Source organism: Martes martes, assembly GCF_963455335.1.
Source record: "Martes martes genome assembly, chromosome: 9".
Classification (NCBI taxonomy): Eukaryota; Metazoa; Chordata; class Mammalia; order Carnivora; family Mustelidae; genus Martes; species Martes martes.
Window position 1 is genome coordinate 14,739,191 of NC_137896.1, and position 22,522 is coordinate 14,761,712.

General features: G+C 41.8%; 1 protein-coding gene across 1 annotated transcript in view; it reads right to left on the reverse strand.

Annotated features, from left to right (window-relative positions):
• STK4 (serine/threonine kinase 4) overlaps positions 1-22,522 on the reverse strand; it is a 92,476-nt gene that overhangs the window by 20,777 nt on the left and 49,177 nt on the right. The window contains exon 10 of the mRNA XM_080814041.1: positions 21,308-21,465. Within this exon, the coding sequence (XP_080670167.1) occupies positions 21,308-21,465 (158 nt within the window). The remainder of the gene's footprint in view (positions 1-21,307; positions 21,466-22,522) is intronic.

The following is a 22,522-nucleotide window of genomic DNA, read 5'->3' on the forward strand; positions in this document are numbered from 1 at the left end:
GATAAAATCTTCTTTAAAAGAAATTACAGGGGCGCCTGGGTGGCTGAGTCGTTAAGTGTCTGCCTCTGGCTCAGGTCATGATCCCAGAGTCCTGGGATTGAGCCCCGCATCAGGCTCCCTGCTCAGCAGGAAGCCCGCTTCTCCCTCTCCCACTCCCCCTGCTTGTGTTCCCTCTCTCACTGTGTTTCTCTCTGTCAAATAAATAAATAAAATATTTTTAAAATAAAAAATAAAGAAATTTAAAAAAGAAAAATTGCAATAATTTAGGAGAATATGACTACAAAAGAGGAATCTGGCCAGTTACTAAGATACTCAAGTATCTTAAAGTAGTTCAAGTAAATTCTTGAACTACTGAAAGCACCTCTAATGAAAGCCATGAAGAAAATCTATGTGACAGAGCGACCCATCACTGTAGGGGAAAATACACCTGCACAACAAGTCCAATCTACAGCTAAAGCCCACAGTACAAGAGAGCGCTAGGGCTAACTGTCAAAGAAAGACTTCTGATACCTAGTCATCAAACTGCCAAGGAGAAAAAAAAAAAAGCATCTGAAAGATACAATTAGTAGGACTTGAATAAACAGGATCTGAATTTGCCCTTCCCTCCAAAAACCTCCTCAGCAATAAGAGGCATTGATCAGTGGAGGCTAGAGAATAAAAACTTACGAGAAAAATAAGCATTGTATACTTGATGCCAAATTATATAACCACAACCAGCTCAGGAGGACCCCTGACTCTTTCCTCATTCCAACACTGAAGGCCTTGTGGGTAGAAATAATCAATTTTGCTTGGCAAAAAAACAACAGGACACAGAAGTACTTTGGATCAAATTCTGTAGAATCAGCCTATTTCGGATGCATTAAAGTGAATGCCAAAACCAATACGGTGTTCTGTTCACAGCTCCTTCCTAGAGGTTTTCACAGCAGAAAAATACTGAAACTCGGAGTTTTAAAGGGAAAATGTCTATCTATAAAAACAAACACTTTTAGATAGAAGCCATCAAGATTTAGTAATTCCAAATTCACCATGTGTATTAAAAATTGTTGGTTGTTAGGAAAACTGGCTAGCGGATTAGAAAAATATGCAGGTGGATTGCTACCCTACGCTTTACATCAACACAGATCGCAAACAATAAATAGGGAAAAAGAAAAAAAAGTACACATTCTAAAACAAAGTAAGGGTTACCATTTTTATACGCCTGGGATGCATGTGAGGAACTTCTAAACATGGCATAAAATTCCAGAAGCCACAAAGGAAAAGCTGCTAAATCAAAATACATCAAATTTTACATATATGTGTGTGTATATATAGATATATATATGTAATATACACACACAGTGGAATATTACTTAGGCATGAAAAAACTGAAATCTCGCCATTTCCAGCCACATGGACGGAGCCAGACTATACTATGTTAAGAAAATAAGTCAGAGAAAGACAAATACCATATGCTTTCACTCCTATGTGTAATTTAAGAAAGAAAACAAATGAACATGAAAAAAAAAAAGAGAGAGAAGCAAGCCAAGAAACAGACTCTTAACTACAGGGAACAAACTGAGGGTTACTGCAAGGAAGGTGGCAGGTGGGGGAGGGGGAAATAGGTGACAGGAATTAAAGAAGGCCCCTGTCCTGAGCACTAGCTGCTGTACGGAAGTGATGAATCCCTAAATTCTACACCTGAAGCTAATATTACACTGTATGTTAACTGGAATTTAAATAAAAATCTGGAGAAAGGAAAAAAAAAAAAAAACCACCAGGAAAGTATCTTTACCATATATGTTAAAAGGCCTGTAACCTTACTTTGAAATTAATAAGGAAAACAGGAATTCCATTAGTAATTGCATAAATAACACAAACTGGTACTTCAGGCACCAAAAACAACAGGGAAATCTCACAATATGTATCATAATTTCAAATTTATAGAGTTTGGCCCAAGCATTCTACTTGCAGGAATTATTTATACGGCCGTGCATATCATGGGAAGATGTTTACTAAAGCAATGTTTGACATTAAAAAGCTGGAGGCCATCTAACTGTCCACGATTTGAGGATTAGTTAAATCGGAGGTCACAGAAGCAAATGTTTTCAAGGAATGGCAGAGGTGATAAAAATAAGCTCGACAGGCCAGGTATGAAACAGCAAACAGGAAGTGGTATGTTCTGTGGCGAACCAGAGCGCTCCCGCCCGCGTCGCTAACTCCAACGGTAAACACATCTGCACGGGGCCACACTGGCTCTCCTTTGCTTGGGCCCCCCCACCCGGCCAGGGCTGGCTGTGGAACCACGGCCAGGGGTGAGCACGGCTGCCCAGGGCTGCTTTGAGGACAGCCGAGGAGGCTCCCCTTCCTGGGAAGGCACCTATGGCACCAGAGCAGCTCCAAGAGGTCACGGAGACCATCGTGCCCGTCAGAAACCTGACAAGGCCTCTGCTGTCACACTGAGCTTTCCTCGGGGTGGCGAGCCACCCAGCCTTGTCCAACAGGCCCGGGCCCAGAGCACAGAGAAGGGAAGGGGAAGCAAATAAGGGGACGGGGAGGAGGCGGCAGGGAGTAAAAGCGAGGCCTTCTGAGAGGTCTTCATCATCCACGGGAACAAAACGGAGATGGAAAGAGAGGCGGTGAGCGCACAGGCGGGCACATGCACAGCACGTTCCTTCCTTTTTTTTTTTAAGATTTTATTTATTTATTTGACAGACAGAGATCACAAGTAGGCAGAGAGGCAGGCAGAGAGAGAGGAGGAAGCAGGCTCCCTGCCGAGCAGAGAGCAGAGAGCCCGATGCGGGGCTCGATCCCATGACCCTGAGATCATGACCTGAGCCAAAGGCAGAGGCTTAACCCACTGAGCCACCCAGGCGCCCCAGCACGTTCCTTCTTATGTAAGGTACATAAATCCCACCCCGGGATCTCTCACAGGAACAAGCACTGCTTCTGAAAATGCTCGCACAAAGCGCAGGGTTCAGGGGACCACAGTCAGACACTGCTTCACCAATAAGCCTCGGGGCAGCAGCTGCCTTCATCAGCCAAGCTGGCACAGGGCGCAGTCGCCACGGACAGAGTGACGGGCGGCATATGGGATTTTATCACCAGATCTGGACTCAGGCCAGGAACCGGTTCAAACAGATCCTAGAATGGCCGTACTTCATCATGACAGCCGCACCTCACAAATGGAAAACCACCTCGAGGATCTGCAATGGTACATCTCTTCACAGTGTGTGAGGATGACTTTGTGCTTGGTCCTGCCGGATCTGGGAACGAGAGCCCCCGGGAGAGGATGGCCGATTCCCTGATTTCATCTGAAACACCACTCCCTGAAGATTCTTTAAACTCCAAAAGAGAGGGGGGCGCCTGGGTGGCTCAGTGGGTTAAAGCCTCTGCCTTCGGCCCAGGTCATGTCGAGCCCCACCTCAGGCTCTCTGCTCCATAGGGGGCCTGCTTCCTCCTCTCTCTCTCTCTGCCTGCCTCTCTGCCTACTTGTGATCTCTCTCTGCCAAATAAATAAAAATCTTAAAAAAAAAAAAAAAAACAACTCCAAAAGAGACAGATCAAATGGAGAAGAGATGAGCAGTTGCCAAAAGTCAGGAAAGGCACGGTGGATGGTGTGACTATCAAACCCAGGGGGAGTGCACCTTGTGGTGATGGAAGTGTTCCTTATCCCGATGTGTTAATGTCAACATCCTGGTTGTGGCAGTGCACTAATTCCGTAAGACATCACCAGCGCGGAAACGGCAGTGTACAACGGACCTGGACGTGCTACCTCTTGTAACTGTATGGGAACCTGCAATTATCTCAAAATGTAAAAAGTTTAGTGACAAAAAGGAACGTAAATAAGATTTTTAAAAAGGCACATCCATGCCTGAAGGCTACAAAATCCTAGAATAGTATTTAATACATAATGGGATTTTCCTAAATAAAGAGCAAATGGAAGGGACTGGTGGATCTGTGAAGGGGAGGAGGTTGCCCCCCTCCAGCAGCTGGCCACCTTCTGTGCCTGCATCTGTGCAATGCAAACAGCACTCCCAGGTGTGAGCTCCCAGCTGTGGCTCTCTGTGGGTCTCTCTTTTTCTCTGATCCTCTCTTCTTCTCTCTTAGACACATACACACACACACACACACACACACACACACACACTCTTGAGCTATTTCACGTTAACAAGGGTACCATCAGGATTGGAACTGTTTTGAAAAAGAGCATCAGTGTGGGAACTTTCCAGGTCTTACAGCTTCCAGGCAGGCACAGAAGGGAAGCAATCTGATCAGAGAACACACAAAAGTTCTATCTGAATCAGTGTGTTTGATATTTAAACCCTGTGACCAGGAAAGTCACAACAGAATTAGGCTCATCTGAGGTACGAAATAAACACTACAAGGCAGACAGCACTGAACCAGGAAGTGGGAGCCACTACACCGGGGACCTCAACAACAAACCCATGAAGTAAATTGGGGGTGTGGCCCCCACCTCTCTGTTTTGGGCAGCTCACGTCATTGCCTTTAGCTCTTCCGCTGGTGGCTCATCTCTCCCACCTAAGCATTACACATGTAAGTCAGATTTACTGAATGCCTGCTGTGTGTTAGGTACTCTGCTAAGCACTTTAAAAGCATTTTCTTTTCTTTTTAAGATTTTATTTATTTGACAGACAGAGAGATCACAAGTAGGCAGAGAGGCAGGCAGAGAAGGGGAAAGCAGGCTCCCTGCTGAGCAGAGAGCCTGATGCGGGGCTTGATCCCAGAACCCTGGGATCATGACCTGAGCCGAAGGCAGAGGCTTTAACCCACTGAGCCACCCAGGCACCCCTAAAAGCATTTTCTAATTTAATCTTCCCAATAACCCGGACATAAATATGATGAGTATCTTCCTTCTAGGTTAAGTGACTTGCCTAGAGTTACGTAGCTCACCAACAGCGAGGCCGGCCCTGAGTCCAGGTCTATTGGCTCTCGGTCAGTGTGTCACACTGCTGCCTCTGCCCCCTTCGGTCCCCAGGGCACCCCGGGCACCTCCCTCCCTGCATATGCTGAGCATCTTTTATATGCTTGACACAGGCTTTCTTTTTCAGCCTCAAATAACCCCCACAACAGGTGTGCATTATCTCCATTTTAAAGATTAACAAAGACTGAGAGAGTTCGAGGGTCCTTGAAGACTTTCAATCTCACCTTTATTTAGCAGATGAAGAAACAAGAGCCCCAGAAAGATTAGGTGGCCCAAGATTAACAAAGACTGAGAGAGTTCGAGGGTCCTTGAAGACTTTCAATCTCACCTTTATTTAGCAGATGAAGAAACAAGAGCCCCAGAAAGATTAGGTGGCTCACTTAAGGACACAAGGCTAGTTACTGTCAGAGCTGAGATCTGATTCTCAATGCATGGCTCCCTTTAACCACATCGAAGTTGTTGCTCTGAGAATAACCAACATATAAATAATAGAGTAGAATAGGACTGCCAGGCCCTTTGCTAAATGCCTTTCATGCTTTATCCAACTCTGATCTAGGGGATTCCCAACACTGCAGCTCCTACCAATGTTTTCTACCAACATTTTACCGAAGAAGTGGGAAAAAATTGAAATTGCCCATCAATCCAATTTATAAGCTAATTAACATGTTCTCATACACATAGATGTTTTGTTTTTTCCACGTAAGGGAAGCACCCAGGGACTAACAGAGGAAGGAAACTGGGGATTGGGGTTCTCTGCCTCACTCTGGCATTAAGTAGGAAAGCTGCCTTGTACTATCTCTGGACTTCAGATCCTCAAAGGATGAAAGGCAGAAGAAAACTCACCTTGCCTCCTTCACAGGAACCCTGTAAGCATCACCAAACTAAGGAGGAAAGTATGTATGTACTACCCTTAACTATATAAATTATAACTATATAAATGCTATCCTGACCCAATGTGGTGATAACATTACTGATGTTATGATAACATCAGCAAACAAAAGCAAACCATGAGTCTCGGCTTACCTATTCCCTTGGCCTTCTCCTATGTATGAATTATTTGTTACTGTTCAAAGATATCTATCTGTCTATCTATCTATCTATCTATCTATATTTTTACTAAAGCAAATTAAAAAGTAGAATACTAATAAAATAAGTAATAATATAATGTGAATTATATTGAAACAAAATAAACATATGAACAGTCTTACAATTCTCTGCTAGAATTCTACCACAGTCCTAAAGATAAACTTGGTTCAAACGACTCCAAACTACATTTCATTTGATCCTTCCTCTAGCCCCGTGGGAAAAAACGGGACAGGTGGTATTAAGCTTTTCCAGACCACCAATCTGAAAACTCAACAGAAGAGTGACCCATTCACGGTGCCAGCGGAGGCCAGAGTCATCCACCCATCTTCTGGAATAAGTGAACATCCACTCGACTTACTTCACACAACGTCCAACTTTCAGGATGAACTAGTTTTACAACGCACAGGGCGCAGCACCTCTCGGGGCAGTGAGGGAGTGCCGCACTCGAGAAGTTGGAGGGTGGCCTCTAGTGGCAGCAAACGTGTGCTGCAACAGAAACTGTGAGCGGCAAGATTGGGAAGTCACCACCAGTGTGTTAGCAATTTATGAAATGAAGGGTGGGTACAAAGAAAAACTTTGTGGACTAGAGAGGTAAGGGAAAGCCAGCAAGCTCTGGGAAGCTCTGAAACCGACAGCCCTGACCGCTGTGGGCGATCCATTTCCAATGGGTCAGAGTTAGGGCAGCCTTCCCTCCATCTCTTTGGGAGCCTGCTTTCTCTGGGGATGTATTTCTGATTTTAAATGGAAGTCAGTTTTATTCTTCTATACATAACTGTCCAGTTTTCCCAGCACCATTTATTGAAGAGACTGTCTTTTTTCTACTGGATATTTTTTTCCTTTGTCTAAGATGATTTGACCATAGAGTTAGCTATATATAGAAGAACGAAACTCAACCATTCTCTTACACCATACACAAAGATAAACTCGGAATGGATAACAGACATCAATGTGAGGCAGGAATCTATCAAAATCCTAGAGGAGAACATAGGCAGTAACCTCTTCGACATCGGCCACAGCAACTTCTTTCAAGATATGTCCCCAAAGGCAAAGGAAACAAAAGCACAAATGAACTTTTGGGACTTTATCAAGATCAAAATCTTCTGCATAGCAAAGGAAACAGTCAACAAAACAAAGAGGCAATCCACGGAATGAGAGAAGATATTCGCCAATGACACTACAAAGGGCTGATATCCAAGATCTATAAAGAACTCCTCAAACTCAACACTCAAAAAACAGATAATCACGTCAAAAAATGGGCAGAAGACATGAATAGACACCTCTCCAGTGAAGACATACAAATGGCTAACAGACACATGAAAAAATGTTCAGCATCATTAGCCATCAGGGAGATTCAAATCAAAACCACATTGAGGGCGCCTGGGTGGCTCAGTGGGTTAAGCCTCTGCCTTCGGCTCAGCTCATGGTCTCAGGGTCCTGGGATTGAGCCCCACATCAGGCTCTCTGCTCAGCAGGGAGCCTGCTTCTCCCTCTCCCTCTGCCTGCCTCTCTGTCTACTTGTTATCGCTCTCTCTCTCTGTCAAATAAATAAATAAAATCTTAAAAAAAAAAAACCCACCACATTGAGATACCACCTTACACCAGTTAGAATGGCCAAAATTAAGACAGTAAACAACACGTGTTGGAGAGGATGTGGAGAAAGGGGAACCCTCTTTCACTCTTGGTGGGAATGCAAGTTGGCATAGCCACTTTGGAAAACAGTGTGAAGATTCCTTAAGAAATCAAAAATAGAGCTTCCCTATGACCCTGCAATTGCACTACTGGGTAATTACCCCAAAGATACAGATGTAGTGAGAGTAGTGAAAAGAAGGGCCATCTGTACCCCTTTATAGCAGCAATGGCCACAGCTGCCAAACTGTGGAAATAACCAAGATGCCCTTCAACGGACGAATGGATAAAGAAGATACGGTCCATATATACTATGGAGTATTATGCCTCCATCAGAAAGGATGAATACCCAACTTTTGTATCAACATGGACGGGATTGGAAGAGATTATGCTGAGTGAAATAAGTCAAGCAGAGAGAGTCAATTATCAAATGGTTTCACTTAATTGTGGAGCATAAGGAATAACACGGAGGACACTGGGAGAAGGAAAGGAAAAGTAAGTTGGGGGAAATCGGAGGGGGAGATGAACCATGAGAGACTGTGGACTCTGAGAAACAAACTGAGGGTTTTGGGGGGTGGACGATGGGTGAGCCTGGTGTAGGAATTGTGGAGGGCACCTACTGCATGGAACACTGGGTATGACGCATAAACAATGAATCTTGGAACACGGAAAAACTAAAATAAAATTTTAAAAATATAAATAAATACATGGAAGTCAGTGTCAAATCACAAGCGAAAGGAGTTTACTGCAGTTTACTCCCAGGGCAATGTTTCAGGAAAGGCAGGGGAGGGGAGGGAAGGAGGAGGAAGTTCACGTCCATCACATGCTTTATGTTGAAGGCACTTTATATGCACTCCCACACTTAATTCTCCTGCACATACCAAATCCATCCGACGGGGGCTAGCAATACCTCCATGTGGCAGACAAGGAAACTGAGGCACAGAGAGGAAAAGAAACTAGCCCACAATGATACCCAGTAAAGTGCTGCCATCACGACTGGAACCTTAAAGGTCGACCGTGGAGATGTCATGTACCAGCCGTACTGCCTCAGCCAAAACAAAGGTCACTTAGGTACAGGTATACATGGGCACCACAGACATTCCTACAAATGGACCCAATGCAACCCTGTAAGACCTTCCGAACAAGTGTGAATTATAACATTTTTCCGGTCTAAAAACTAGGATGTACAGAATGACCAAAACACCCAATGAGCTGTGTCTTTCTCAGTAGCATGTCAATAAATTACCACCGGCCATTCCTCCTGTCTGAATCCTCTTTTCCACACCTATTGTTCCCTACAGTGTCACCTCAAATCTCAGTCACGATAGCGTTGAACGGCAACAGTAAGACAAAGAAAGGAAGAGAGACACACCTCCCATTCAGAGTTAGTGCTACTGGGGGTAAACATGTCATCAAAGACAAAAGATGCTGGATTCTGTTTCATTTGAGCGGCAGAGCATCGGGATTTTTAAGTAAATGTGCTCATGTCGGGAGAGGGACTGATAGAAGGAATATATCTCAGGTAATGAGAAAATTCCACATCATGGTTTTTCCTCTAAAGGCATGAGGCTGTATGAGCAAATACTGCTTTCAGAATTCTAAAAGAGATCCTTTTTCAGATGAGGGTGAGAAAATTGGCATAAATCTCCTTGTCTCAACACTGCATGTCCCAGGAATACAGATTACTGAAGCGTCAAGAGCCCATGTCAGAACAAAATGGGAGATGAAGCTGAGAAGAAGACTGGGAAAGTATCTCTGAAGCTCAAAGGAAGAAGAGTGGACAAAGATGCATTTGGTGAATGAGATCACAATTTCAAAGTCATAGGTGTGGAGTCAGCAGTAAGAAAAATAATTTACATTCACCTTGGCTGAGAACTTCAAGCTCTTGCTTTCTAGACTAATAACTAATTTACATTAAAAATACATTACACTACATTAAAATACATTAGAAATACATTTTAAAAGTCTTTGAAACCGTCTAACTGATGAAGAATAAATAATACTAAACTTTTGCTTTTCTAACTTCAAATTTTTAGCAAAATTAAAGGAACTACACCAAACCTAGCTTTGGTTGTAATGAGATTGATACTTAAGAAATTTCAGATTCTGATTACAGCGATTAGGAAATCCAGTCCTCCAGGAACCTCTTCACTTGTTAATACCAACCCAGGAACATTCCGATACCTCCAGCGTCTAATAATGTTTGCCAGGAGACTGATTACTCACCTTCCATTATACAGGGGTTATAACTATATTAGAGCCTAATTAGTTTATATAAACAGCACCAGTCTGTGGCAGAGAGACACCTCTGAATAAATCTGCTTGTTACTAATAAGACAGAAAACAAACAAACAAAAACATTAAGTACAAAAAAAAAAAAGTACAATAAAAAAAGACTCAAAGTATGTGACTTGCTTCTTAAAATTGAAAGGCTAAAGCATGACCTTACAAAAGTAACATCTATTAGAATAAGTTTAATTCTCTGCTTATGAATAGGTTTATGAAGTGATCAACTTTAAAATTCCTACAAACAACTTAAATGTCTATTGACAGAGGACTGGCTGAATAAACTATGGTTCACCCATACAACAGAATATAAGCATCAGAAAAAAGGAATGAGAACTATCTCTATACAATGCTATGGAGTAATTTCTAGGTTATACAGTTAAGTGAAAACAGAAAGGTAGGTGAAAGTGTGTAAACTGCTTATCTAAGAATGGGAGTAAATATACATGTATTTGTAAATATATATCATCAAAATGTAACAACAAAAAAGGGAGGAAATAGTAGAAGGTTTCGGGATGGAAGCTAAGTGCACATAAGTATGTTTTGTAGATTTACCGTTGGAACTGAGTAGTTTATATAATTACAAACTGAAGCAATAGAAAGCAATATCTAAAAATAGAAAACAAAACAACAAATCTATCTGCCTATTGTGTCTGTAGCATATCGGCGTAGACAGAAATTATTGCAAGTGACTTTAACATATAGTGATTTGACTGCATCTCAGCTGGGATATGGCCCAAGGACAGAGAGAACTGCAATTCCAATGGTAAATTGTTTTCAGTGATTATTGTTGGTGGAACTATTGGTATTGTGATTCTGGAGACGCCTTGTGTATTGTGGGACATAAAGCAGATGAACAGTTACACTCTTTCTGCTGGGAAGTGAGATGTTTAGCATGAGGGAATGAGTTACAGATGTAGGATCAGTGTGGTCATAAGTACAAGCCCTATGGTATAGAACCTGTACTAGAAATAGCATAAGAACTCATGAGTTTGTAATAAACATACTTTCTGGTTTTATCCAGTGAAAAGGCCTAGAAAAAAATGACCTAACTGCAATGAGCACACCTTGTACCCAGACTCTGGTCTCTAAATACCATTTCCCACTAAAAGGAAGCATAAAGTTCCCTCAAAAAATGGCTGCTTCCAAGAACTAAAAAAAAAAAAGAAAAGAAAAAGGGTAGAATGGTGGTTGTTAGGGGCTGTGGGGGAGGGGAAAAGGAAAGATGTTGGTCAAAGGGTGCAAAGCTTCCAATAATAAGATGAGTAAATTCTGGTGATCTAATGTATGACATGGTGACTATAATTAACAATACTGTTTCACATACTTGAAAGCTGTTGAGGGAATAGATCTTAAAACTTAACAACACACACACAAACGAAGGTAATTACATGCAGGGATAAGAGTATTAACTAAACTGATTGTGGTAATCATTTCACAATATATACATATGTGTATCAAATCACCAGGCTGTACATCTTCAATTTAACATACATTCTCTGCTCATAATATCTCAATAAAACTTAAAAACTGTGGCTATGAGCCACATACTAGATACTAGCCACATACTAGAAAGAAAGGAAGCCATGAGAAAAACTATGGGGGTACAGACATCGTTAAACCAGATTTTTTTTTTTTTAAAAGAACAAACTCCTGGGATCACATAAAGATGGAAGAATTTAAACAAAAAAATAATAGCTTCAAGGACTGAAACACACCAAATATTTTAAATCCATTTCGTTATTTTTCCTATATAAATTATAGCTGAGATTACATAATTAATGATGCACTTCACTACAGAAATATTTCAGTTGGCAAATGGCAAAGGAATGATCAAATGTCACCACTTTGCAACCACAGATGAAATAATGCATCCAGGCAATGGCCCTCTGTGGCTGATACAAGAGAAAAAGAGAGATGAGCAGATATCCAGGTATATTCTGAACCTCTTGATGGAAGTACACATGCCATCCATGAACTATCCTTGCCAAAAGGAACTGAGTTTAGTCTGAGCAACGTTCTAGATCAGCAGTTCTCTGAGAGTAGACTGCAGACCCCGGGTAGCCCTGCACACTCTCTTAAGGAACTATGAGATCCAACTATTTTCCTACAAATATTGAGATAGTATTTGCCTTTTCTGTGTTGGCATTTGCACTGACGATACAAAGGCAACAGGGAGTGAAAGTGCCAGCCGCTCTGTAGGAATCAAGTGGGACCAAAGGGCCCCAGCAGTTATTATGTTCTTCAGGACCACTGGCTCCAGCTGAAAAACCAACCACCAACCAACCAATCCCCTGAAGAATGTCCTTGGTGAAGGAGTAAAAAGTATCAATTTTATTTAAGTTCAACCTTTGAGTATATGTATGTCTTTTATTTTTTTAATTTATTTGACAGACAGAGATCACAAGTAGGCAGAGAGGCAGGCAGAGAGAGAGGAGGAAGCAGGCTCCCTGCTGAGCAGAGAGCCCGATGCGGAGCTCGATCCCAGGACCCCGGGATCACGACCTGAGCCGAAGGCAGAGGCTTAACCCACTGAGCCACCCAGGCGCCCCGAGTATATGTATGTCTTTTTAATATTATCCATAATGAAATGGGAAGTTTGCACTGGACTCTGACGGTCATCTCGAAGCAAAGTGCTAGTGCAAATAAGCCATGGTCTAAACTAGCTGCTTTCTTCATGGAACCATGTTTACTTGAAAGAATGACAAGGGACGCCTGGGTGGCTCAGTGGGTTAAAGCCTCTGCCTTCGGCTCGGGTCATGATCCCGGGGTCCTGGGATCGAGCCCCGCGTCGGGCTCTCTGCTCGGCAGGGAGCCTGCTTCCTCCTCTCTCTCTGCCTGCCTCTCTGCCTACTTGTGATCTCTGTCTGTCAAATAAATAAATAAAATCTTTAAAAAAAAAAAAAAAAAAGAAAGAATGACAAATTGGTTGTTCGGACTTGGGTGCCTGGAAGCCATTTTCTCAACAATAAGCAAAGCAAGGACTGTCATCAGGAGAAGCAACAGAGAGTGTTTGTTGCTAATGATCAAATTCAAACTTTTAGACACTGAGGTTTTATCCTGTCAATGGAGGGTGGGAAATTTAAGGATGTGCACTAGTCTTTTAAAACACATTTCAAAGCAAATGGACAATAAATTCAAAGACAAAGTATTTGGGGAGTCCTTTTGTTTCTATAAAATGGCAAATAAAGTTTGAAGTTCCCAGAAAACATCAAGATCCATTCATTTAAACAGGAGTAAATAAAGCATCTTTGGTACTATACTGATCACGATTTTTTTTTTCTTTTTTTTTTTTTTTTAAGATTTTCATTCATTTATTTGACAGACAGAGATCACGAGGCAGAGAGGCAGGCAGAGAGAGAGGAGGAAGCAGGCTCCCTGCTGAGCAGAGAGCCCCATGCGGGGCTTGATCCCAGGACCCTGAGATCATGACCTGAGCCCACGGCAGAGGCTTAACCCACTGAGCCACCCAGGCGCCCCTGGTTTTAAACCACAAATATAGTAATTCCCACCTCCCACCAAATCTCTAATTTCTAAAGTGTATAACCAAAAGCAAAAAGTATAACTTCTTAAACAATGAGCGATCAACTATGTCCTGACAGCTTCATAAAGTTTCTTTATAAAAACCCACAGAAATCTCTATTCCATAATCATATTTGGAGCTCTGATCTAGGAAAGAAGGGTTAAGATGAAGTTTCATGAAATCATAAGCTGTTGTCACCCTCCCAGGGAAACCTCAGGGCTAAAATTCATCCTCCCCTCCCACAAAGAGCCATGTGAATGGCTTTAACTACCCAGGGAATCCAGACAATCAATCTTGTTCAGGTTCTGTTACTTTTACCATATTAATTTTGAATTGACAGTTCAATGGTTTTATATTCTGATGGGCCCATTATCACACAACTTCAGAGAGGTATTAATGCTTAGCTCTTTGGGATGCATTAGGAATCTATTTTTAATTTCTCTGATACACTCAGAAAAAATCTAAAAGAGTACTAAATACTTCCCAAAAGAGAAGGGCACAGCGGGCATGATTTCCTTCATCGAAGAGCTGGCCTTCAGTCCACGCCTCTCTGCTCACACACCCCCACCCTCTGGGCCTGAAATACAATCTCTTTGTACTTCCTGGTATCCCACATTCCTCAAGGCCTCCACACATACACTACCCAATCTAAGGCCCTCTCCCTCCTCTAGCTCAGGAATTCCTATTGTCTTTCAAAAACACACTTCAAATGAGACTTCCTGATGCCTTCCTTCCCTGGGGTTCCTGCTGGGGTTCTTGCTCCCTCTTCTGGGCTCCTACAGCAATTTTTATACGCACTTTATTAAGAGAATTGATCACAATAGCCTAGAGAAGGTGGTTAAGAGGATGGGCTTCAACAGACGAATGGATAAAGAAGATGTGGTCCATCTACACAATGGAATATGACTCAGCCATCAGAAAGGATGAATACCCAATTTTTACATCAACATGGATGGGACTGGAGGAGATTATGCTGAGTGAAATAAGTCAAGGAGGGAAAGTCAATTATCATATGGTTTCACTTATTTGCAGAACATAAGGAATAGCATGGAGGACATTAGGAGAAAGAAGGGAAAAATGAAGGCAGGAGGGAATCGGAGGGGGAGAGGAACCATGAGACACCGTGGACTCTGAGAAACAAACTGAGGGTTTTAGCGGGCAGGCGGGGGCGGGGGGGGGAACAGGTGAGCCTGGTGGTGGGTATTAAGGAGGGCACGTACTGCATGGAGCCCTGGCTGTTATACACAAACAATGAATCATGGAACACTACATCAAAAACTAATGATGTACTGTATGGTGACTAACATAATTTTTTAAAAAAGGAAGACCCTACTCTGCCACTTCCTATCTGTACAACTGTAGTCCATTACCTTCTCCCTTTGAGCCCCAGTTTGCTGATCTGTAAAATGGCAACAATATTACCCGCCTTCTGGGATGGTTATAAGGACTGAGCTAATACATATAAAGGACTTAGTCCAATGCCTGGTATTGGTATCATAAATTCTCAATAAATGTAAACTATTATTAGCAAAATGTATCAAAGTTACTCAATTATCTGTCTTTTCTGCCACACTACCAACTCTCTCAGGGTAGTGACTATTTGTTGAATTAATTCAGAGACTAGGTCAGCGTTTAATCAAAAATAGTGTGCTAACTTTACGCCAGGCAACTGCTAGGTGTTAGGAATACAAAGATGAGTTAAGTCAAGTTCTGGCTGTCAAGGATCTTGCAATCTTGCCTGTTGACACAAGGTATACGTGAGGACTTCAATGAATAGCCTGAGCTCCTGTGGGGGCCAGCTGCTATCAATTCTGTTTACAGAATGAGTCATAAGAAATCTGGAAATAACTTCATTTGAATAAACAGGAAACTTACTCTGAAAGCTAATATACCCCAAGAGCTAATAATCAATTATACTTGCAAAGTTATTAAGATTGAAAAGTACTAGATCATCAAGCTCTGCAGAAGCTCTGGCTAACTCTATTTAGACAAAAACCAAGAAAATCTATGTAGAACTTTTAAAACATCTCATTGTGCTTTTTAAAAATTTTTAAGCAAGTAACATATTCTCACTGTATAAAGTTAAAACTGAAGTTCTCCTCAAAGGTAATGACTCATCAAATAATTTCATATGCTGTGTTTTACCTCTGCAGTTGCATGTGTACATATATACAGAAATATGTAGTGTGTTTTGTGGTTATTAGAAAATTTACAGAAATGATATCACAGTTTGCATTACTTTGCATTTTATTGTTACTACACAGGTTCCTATATATACACAAGTATGTTTCTTGACTGTTCTCTACACCACTAATCTGTGTTCTATTCTTGTGCCAATTATCTGTGTTTTCAGTGTTGTGGTTTTATACGCTTTGACATCTGGTGGTGTATGTCCAACCTCACTGTTTTTGTTCAAAAACATTTTGGATACTTCACATTTCCATACAGGAAGTAACAATGGCATAATGTTTCGATATCTGTGTATCTAGGTTTTCAAGCATAGAATCACAGGGGTGTCAAATCATAAATAATAATATTCTCTTATGGCTCAAACATTCCTCTATCTTTAGTAACACTCCCTTCCGTTTGCTCTTCAGTTTTTTGGGACCTTCTTTTCAACTTGATCGACTCTGCCAAAAGTCAGGTTCCTTTCCAAGAAGCAATGTTTAGTTTTACTCATCAACTTTGTTGTTTGTTTTCTAATTCACTGAATTCTGTGTCTATCTTTATCCTATTGTGTCTCATCTACAATCTTTCTTGGATTCTAAAAAGAAAATACATTTAAGGCTATATCTCTTCCTCTGAGTACCTACCACTGTTGCTGCATCCCCTAAGTTTAATTTACAGAGATCTGAATTCTGTGGGGTACTTGTAATTCATTTCTAAATAGTTTACAATTTCTATTTTATCTTGTGAACAAATACTTGGAGATATACTCTTATACTTCCAAGTGGAACAAAGTGGTTTTAGCCACTTTATTATTAATTTCTACTTCTCTTGTGTGACAGTCAGTGAATGTGGCCTGTGTGATTTCTATATGAGACTTCTTTCTGAGCATTCTAAAACATAGTCAGATTTTGCAAATATTCCATGTATGTTTTAAAAGTGTCATGGATACTAGAAAAATGTTCCTATTTTCTGTTTTATCAATCTTGTAAATTGTGGTAACTTTAAAAAAAAATCTAACTGAAATGTCCATTTTTGAGAGAACACTAAGCCTTCATCTATGACTGCCGTTTTCCCTTTACTGCTTTTATTTCTTGCAGTTTGGGAGAAGTCCACATGCTTACAGAAGTTCACGACTTAGGTCTTCCAATCAAGTACCCCTTCCAGCAATATAAAATGTATCTTTCCCCATGTAATAGTCCTTTGTCTTGGATTCAATTTTATTGGATATTAATATTGTTTCACCTGCTTCCTTTTAGGGAGGATTTTACCCAGTTTGCATTTCTCCAATCTTCTATTTTAAACTTTTCAGTGATATTTTATTTTAGTTATATCTCTTATAAACAAAATTTAGCTGGATTTTGACTGTAATTTGGTATCAGGGTGATTTTTTTAAAAAGATTTTATTTATTTATTTGAGAGAGAGCACCCACGCACGAGGAGGGAGAAGGAGAAGCAGGATCCTTGCTTGAAGCCTGATGTGGGGCTCCATGCCAGGACCCTAGGATCATGACCTGAGCTGAAGGCAGACGATCAACCGACTGAACCACCCAGGCACCCCTCAAGGGGATTTTAATTTGCTCACAGGTACTGTGATCACTGAAGTGTTCACATAAGGGCTGCTGTCCTCAGGGTCACTGTGCTCCAGCCACGCCCACCACATCCTACTTCGGGGCCTTTCTACGTGCCGCCCCTCTTCATTCAAGTCTTAGCTGAATGTCTCCTGGTGCTGAAAGGCATGCTATCTCATATTATCTCTTTACTGTGGCTCTTTTTTCTTTATATAGCCATTATTACCTGAGCGCATAGACTACCTGACCTAAAGTCTGTTTCCCTCACCTCTGCCCACCCTCCCACGCCCCGCGAGCTCATGGGCGGGGCAGCCTCATCTCTCCTATTCAACACCCCTACCCCCACCCCCACCCCCCACTTACTCCTCCCCCAACTCTCCCCCATCCTGGCATTCCACCACCTTAGATTGAAAGATTACAGTGTATTTCTGGAGGATTCATGAGCCAAACTGGATTTAAGTTTACAGCCTTTTGTGGCTTTAGGAATGACAAAGCGGGAGGCTCTGAACTCTCCTAGAATTCACTGTGTGCAATCTGTTTATAGACTATCAGATACCAACTTTAGCGAATATTGCATTTTCACGCATTTATACTTTTATCACAATACATATTAAATGTTAAAGGAAACATTTGCTTTTCCAACATGCCAAATAAAGTAATTCAATTTCAAAAATGCAGAAGTACTCAATTTCAGATGAAAATATGAAGGTTTTTGTCAGTATTGAATTCTACCATTCCTGACGAAATTACTTCCTATTTGTCATTTTGGGCAAAAAGTTCATTTCAAAATAGCAATTGCCTTCACAGGAAGAAAATCTTTTTCATAATTAAAATCTGTTAAATGAATTATATTTCATAACTAAATACTGTTAAATGCCTATTGGGAAATCAGATAATCTCTAAGAGATTCCTGGGAGAGATGTGTTAGCTAATCTGACACACAACCTTCTACAAACTAGGTGAAATTATTCAGAATACTTTCTCCATTCAACAGTTTGGCTCTTTCTTTGCCAAATGCCACTTACAAAAGGACATTTTCTTTATTTTATGTTTCTTTGATGCCTTCAACAGGAGTACAGAAGATGCAAAGGGAGAGTAAAAAGGAAACTAAAAAACCATGCAATTCTATTAAACACGAATACGTCCTTATCTCTGAATTTCTATAGTACCTACTAGGAAAGAAAGAAGAAATTTATATAAAAATATACTACACTCCAAAAACCACTTAGACCAGAATTTAGCAAGGTAGAATCACATATAAGGTAGGTTAGAACACAGATTACTCAGTGCTGACCTCAGAGACTCTGATGCTAAACCAGAATTTAGCAAGGTAGAATCACATATAAGGTAGGTTAGAACACAGATTACTCAGTGCTGACCTCAGAGACTCTGATGCAGTTGAGTCTGGGGTGGGCCTGAGAGTCTGCATTTCTAACAAGTTTCCAGGTGATGCTGACGCTGCTGGTCTGGGGATGACACTTTAAGAAACTGTCTGCAGGGGCGCCTGGGTGGCTCAGTGGGTTAAAGCCTCTGCCTTCAGGTCAGGTCATGATCCCAGGGTCCTGGGATCGAGCCCCGCATCAGGCTCTCTGCTCAGTGGGGATTCTGCTTCCTCCTCTCTCTCTGCCTGCCTCTCTGCCTACTTATGATCTCTGTCAAATAAATAAATAAAACCTTAAAAAAAAAAAAAAGAAACTGTCTGCAGCTGTTATTTCAAATGCTTGATTTCAGGTTAAGGTAAGTGCTATCTAGCAAGAATACCATGGCATTAAAAATCCTTTTCAGGGGCTCCTGAGCGGCTCAGTTGTTTAAGTGTCTGTCTTCGGCTCAGGTCACAATCCCAGGGTCCTGGCATGGAGCCCCACATCCGGCCACCTGCTCAGCAGGGAGTCTGCTTCTCCCTCTCCCTCTAACCCTCCCCCCACCCCGTTTGGGCATGCTCGAGCATGCTCTCTCTCACTCTCTCTCCGTCTCAAATAAATAAATAAAATCTTAGAAAAAAAATAATTTTCATTTGATCTTTGGTATTTTTTGGAATAGCAGCTCATGTACACCCCACCTAAACTTTCTTTCACTGCTAAGTTTGTGATTCTCTTAAAAGAGAAATTATAAATTAATTCTGTTGAAATTCTGACAGTAAAAACAGAATAAAATTTTATATGGGAGGATGTGGTTGGTTCAGGCCCAATGTGGATATATACATAGCCAGAGGGTTTACAGCAAGAATTCCAGTGTCGAATGCCCCTAAATGCCGGACAGGCCAGTTAATACAAATGAAGTAGGCCAGACATCGAGAAGAACTGGACCTAAGGAGGGCAGCTCCTGCTCAGCAACAGACGACGATCCTCCGACCATGCAGGTTTATTATGGATAGGTCTTCCAAGTTTGCAAAATGAGCCAGAGAGCCAACATTTTATTTAAAAGCTCTCAATTTTTATATACAGGCAGCTACTGAAAGATTTGGGAGCACTGTATAGAGCACACAAGAAGGCCTCTGGGCTGGATGCTGCCAGTTTGTAAGCGCTGGTGTACAGGGTGCCCTCAGGACCTCCTCCCACACCGGCCAGGCGTCACCCAGGCTGAGCAATGTGCTCACCCACTCCTGGTACTCGTGGCCACTCTCTCCAGCAGTCACCTCCTTCCAGAATGGAAAGCATGCTATGCTCTCGAAAGACCCACAAAAGCCCTCTGCACAAGCACCTTGCACGCGGAAACAAGTTCTCTGCCAGTGATCCTAGTCGGGAAAACTACAGCAGAGAGAAGTGATTCTTCAAACACTGGGACTACAGATCTGAAAGCAATGATTAGAATGGCCGGACTTTCAGGATCTCTAACTACTATAATATTAAAAGAGGGAGAGAGGAAAAAAAGGAAACTATACCTAGGAATACAGATTTGAGGATTCTGAGGCTTTCTGTCACAATGATGGTATGATGGTATCTGCTTTCCAGAAGTTATTTCATCTTTGCCTAGAGACTCACTAAACTGAGTAAATAAGTCCTTACAAATATGCCGAAGACAACTATGTGGGCAACAGAGAACAGCAAAAATGATTCAAATCTCACGACTCGACTAATAACGGAATGAACAAAGAGTTGACAGTAACAGGTGATGCTGAACAAGTAAATGAAGGCACACGTGGTAAAGCAAATGAAGCTGGGCTCTGTCGTGGCTTCAGTGACCATCAGTGACCCGGCCTCAGGTGACTTAGTCCGGTCCTCAAACGCTCTCCATCGCTAGCAGTATCAGCTGTGGCATTCCTGCTACTGGATGACACTAGACATCATGTTATGAAAGGAGGACGTCATGACCTTGAGGCCAGGCAGTAGGAGAATGGAAAGCCAGGCCTACAAAGGCCTCCCAGAATCCGCTGATGATGCCCAATCTGAGTTCTTTTATAAACAACAACAGAACCATGACAGAATTTAAGAGCATAAAAGTTAAAAATCCCTAAAGAGAAGATTCTTTTCCAAAAATATTCAGAAAAGGAATGCAGACTCCTTAGCTTACTTTTCCCCCCATTTTTTATTGCCTCTACTCATTAAATCTCTGTGAACACTAACAAGTGGCTGTGGTTGAGGGAGAATGTTCCACTGCAGAGAAAGGAAAAACACATCCAGTTTTTCATAAGAAACTGTGGAACAACTTAATATTCATCCTCAGGCAAGATTCAGAGTAATCCTCTCAGAGACCCTAAAATTAGGAAAATGATTACCAGAACAGCCAAGACGCTACAAACCAGCATGAACTGCCCTCCAGTCTAACTCTTAAGTAGAAAGTCACAATCCCAAATAAATGATGAAAGACAGTGTGTACACACTCAATGAGTATTTCTTTGACCAATAACAATTCCAATCTTGACCAAAAGAAAAATGGCAAGTGAATAAAGGATTTTTAAAGCAAAGAAGATGCCACCAATCAGGAGCCCCAGGAGTGCTCAAGTGTCCGTCAAAATGTCGTCTCAAACTCATGAGGCCCTCAGGCCAGGGGCTGCTGCCAGCATGGCCAGGGGACTGCATTGCACTAGAAGATGCTCTGACCCTTTCGGTGAATTGACAGAAGTGGGTGTGCGATGCGGCAAATAACCCTCCCCAGCAGACACCACCGTCCACTTCCAGCACTACTTACAAACTCATAGTCTCCATCCTGTGGCACTTTCCAGTCAGAGGAGTTCCTCAGGGGACCAGGTACACTCTGGCCGAAGCTGTTGATCTGATTTTCCTTTTCTTTTTGTTCGAAGTATTCAAGGAAAGATGGTCTGGCAGGCTGCATGGTCTCATCCCTTCCTGAAAACCAAGAACAGTAAAAGGTGAAAAATGGTATCTTTGATTTCAGAGAAGTTTAATAAATGCGTCTGTCTCCAGATGGGCTTCAGCCTCTGTGTCGGTGGCTTTTTGTTGGATAAGCACGCCTATGAGAATCTAGTGAAAACCGCAGGGAAATGCACAAATGCTCACTCCAAATGCTTCTTGTGGAATTTCAGAGGATTTATGGGCCCCTAAAATGCAAATGCCCCCTTTTTCTGGGTGGAGAGATTTGGGTGATGTAACAACTCTGAGTAAGCTGCAAATGGTACTTTGTGGGTCTCCTAGAGCAAAAAGTTCCTATGATATTTAGGCTGAAAACAGAGAAGCGAGCAAGGATATGGACTTATCATCTACAGACATAACATTTTCCATAGCTAACGGAGTAGGGAAGGGGAATAATACAGTAGGGTGACTTCCCTTGGATATTCTCATGATCCAATTGGACTAATATTTGCATAAAAAAGCAAATATAAGTAAATCATACTGCATCCACTCCAGGAAATATTATGTAACTTTTAAAACCCTATTTACAAATGACTTACAGTAAGGCTAGAAGTTGAAGATAGGATACAGTATTATATACAGAGTATAATCTCAATTCTGAACAATCATATACATAGGAGAAAAAAGAGTGGAGGAAGATACACCAAAATGTTAACAGGATTTGTCTCTCACAGTGGATCTCAAGATCTCATGGGGAGATCTTGTAAGCTGGGGTGGTCAGGGAAGACTGGTAAGGGGTGCTTAGGTTGGGCCCCAAACCTCCCTGAGGAAAGAATCAGCAGTTATTAGCAGCGGCTGGAAAACGGAGCGGAATACAGCAGTTATTGGTTGGTAACTGGTGGCGAAAAGAATAATCTTCCCTGGCACGCCTTAACAACCTAGCTAGCTGAACGTACCTACTTCACAGAAGTTCTGCTTCTGATTAGTATTCTAATACTAGAAAGTATGGAAGTTTTTTCCAGGGCTTTCCATGAACATGTGGGTTTATACTGCCCTTTTCCCCAGTAACCAGGAAAAAAGACCAAAAAGGTGC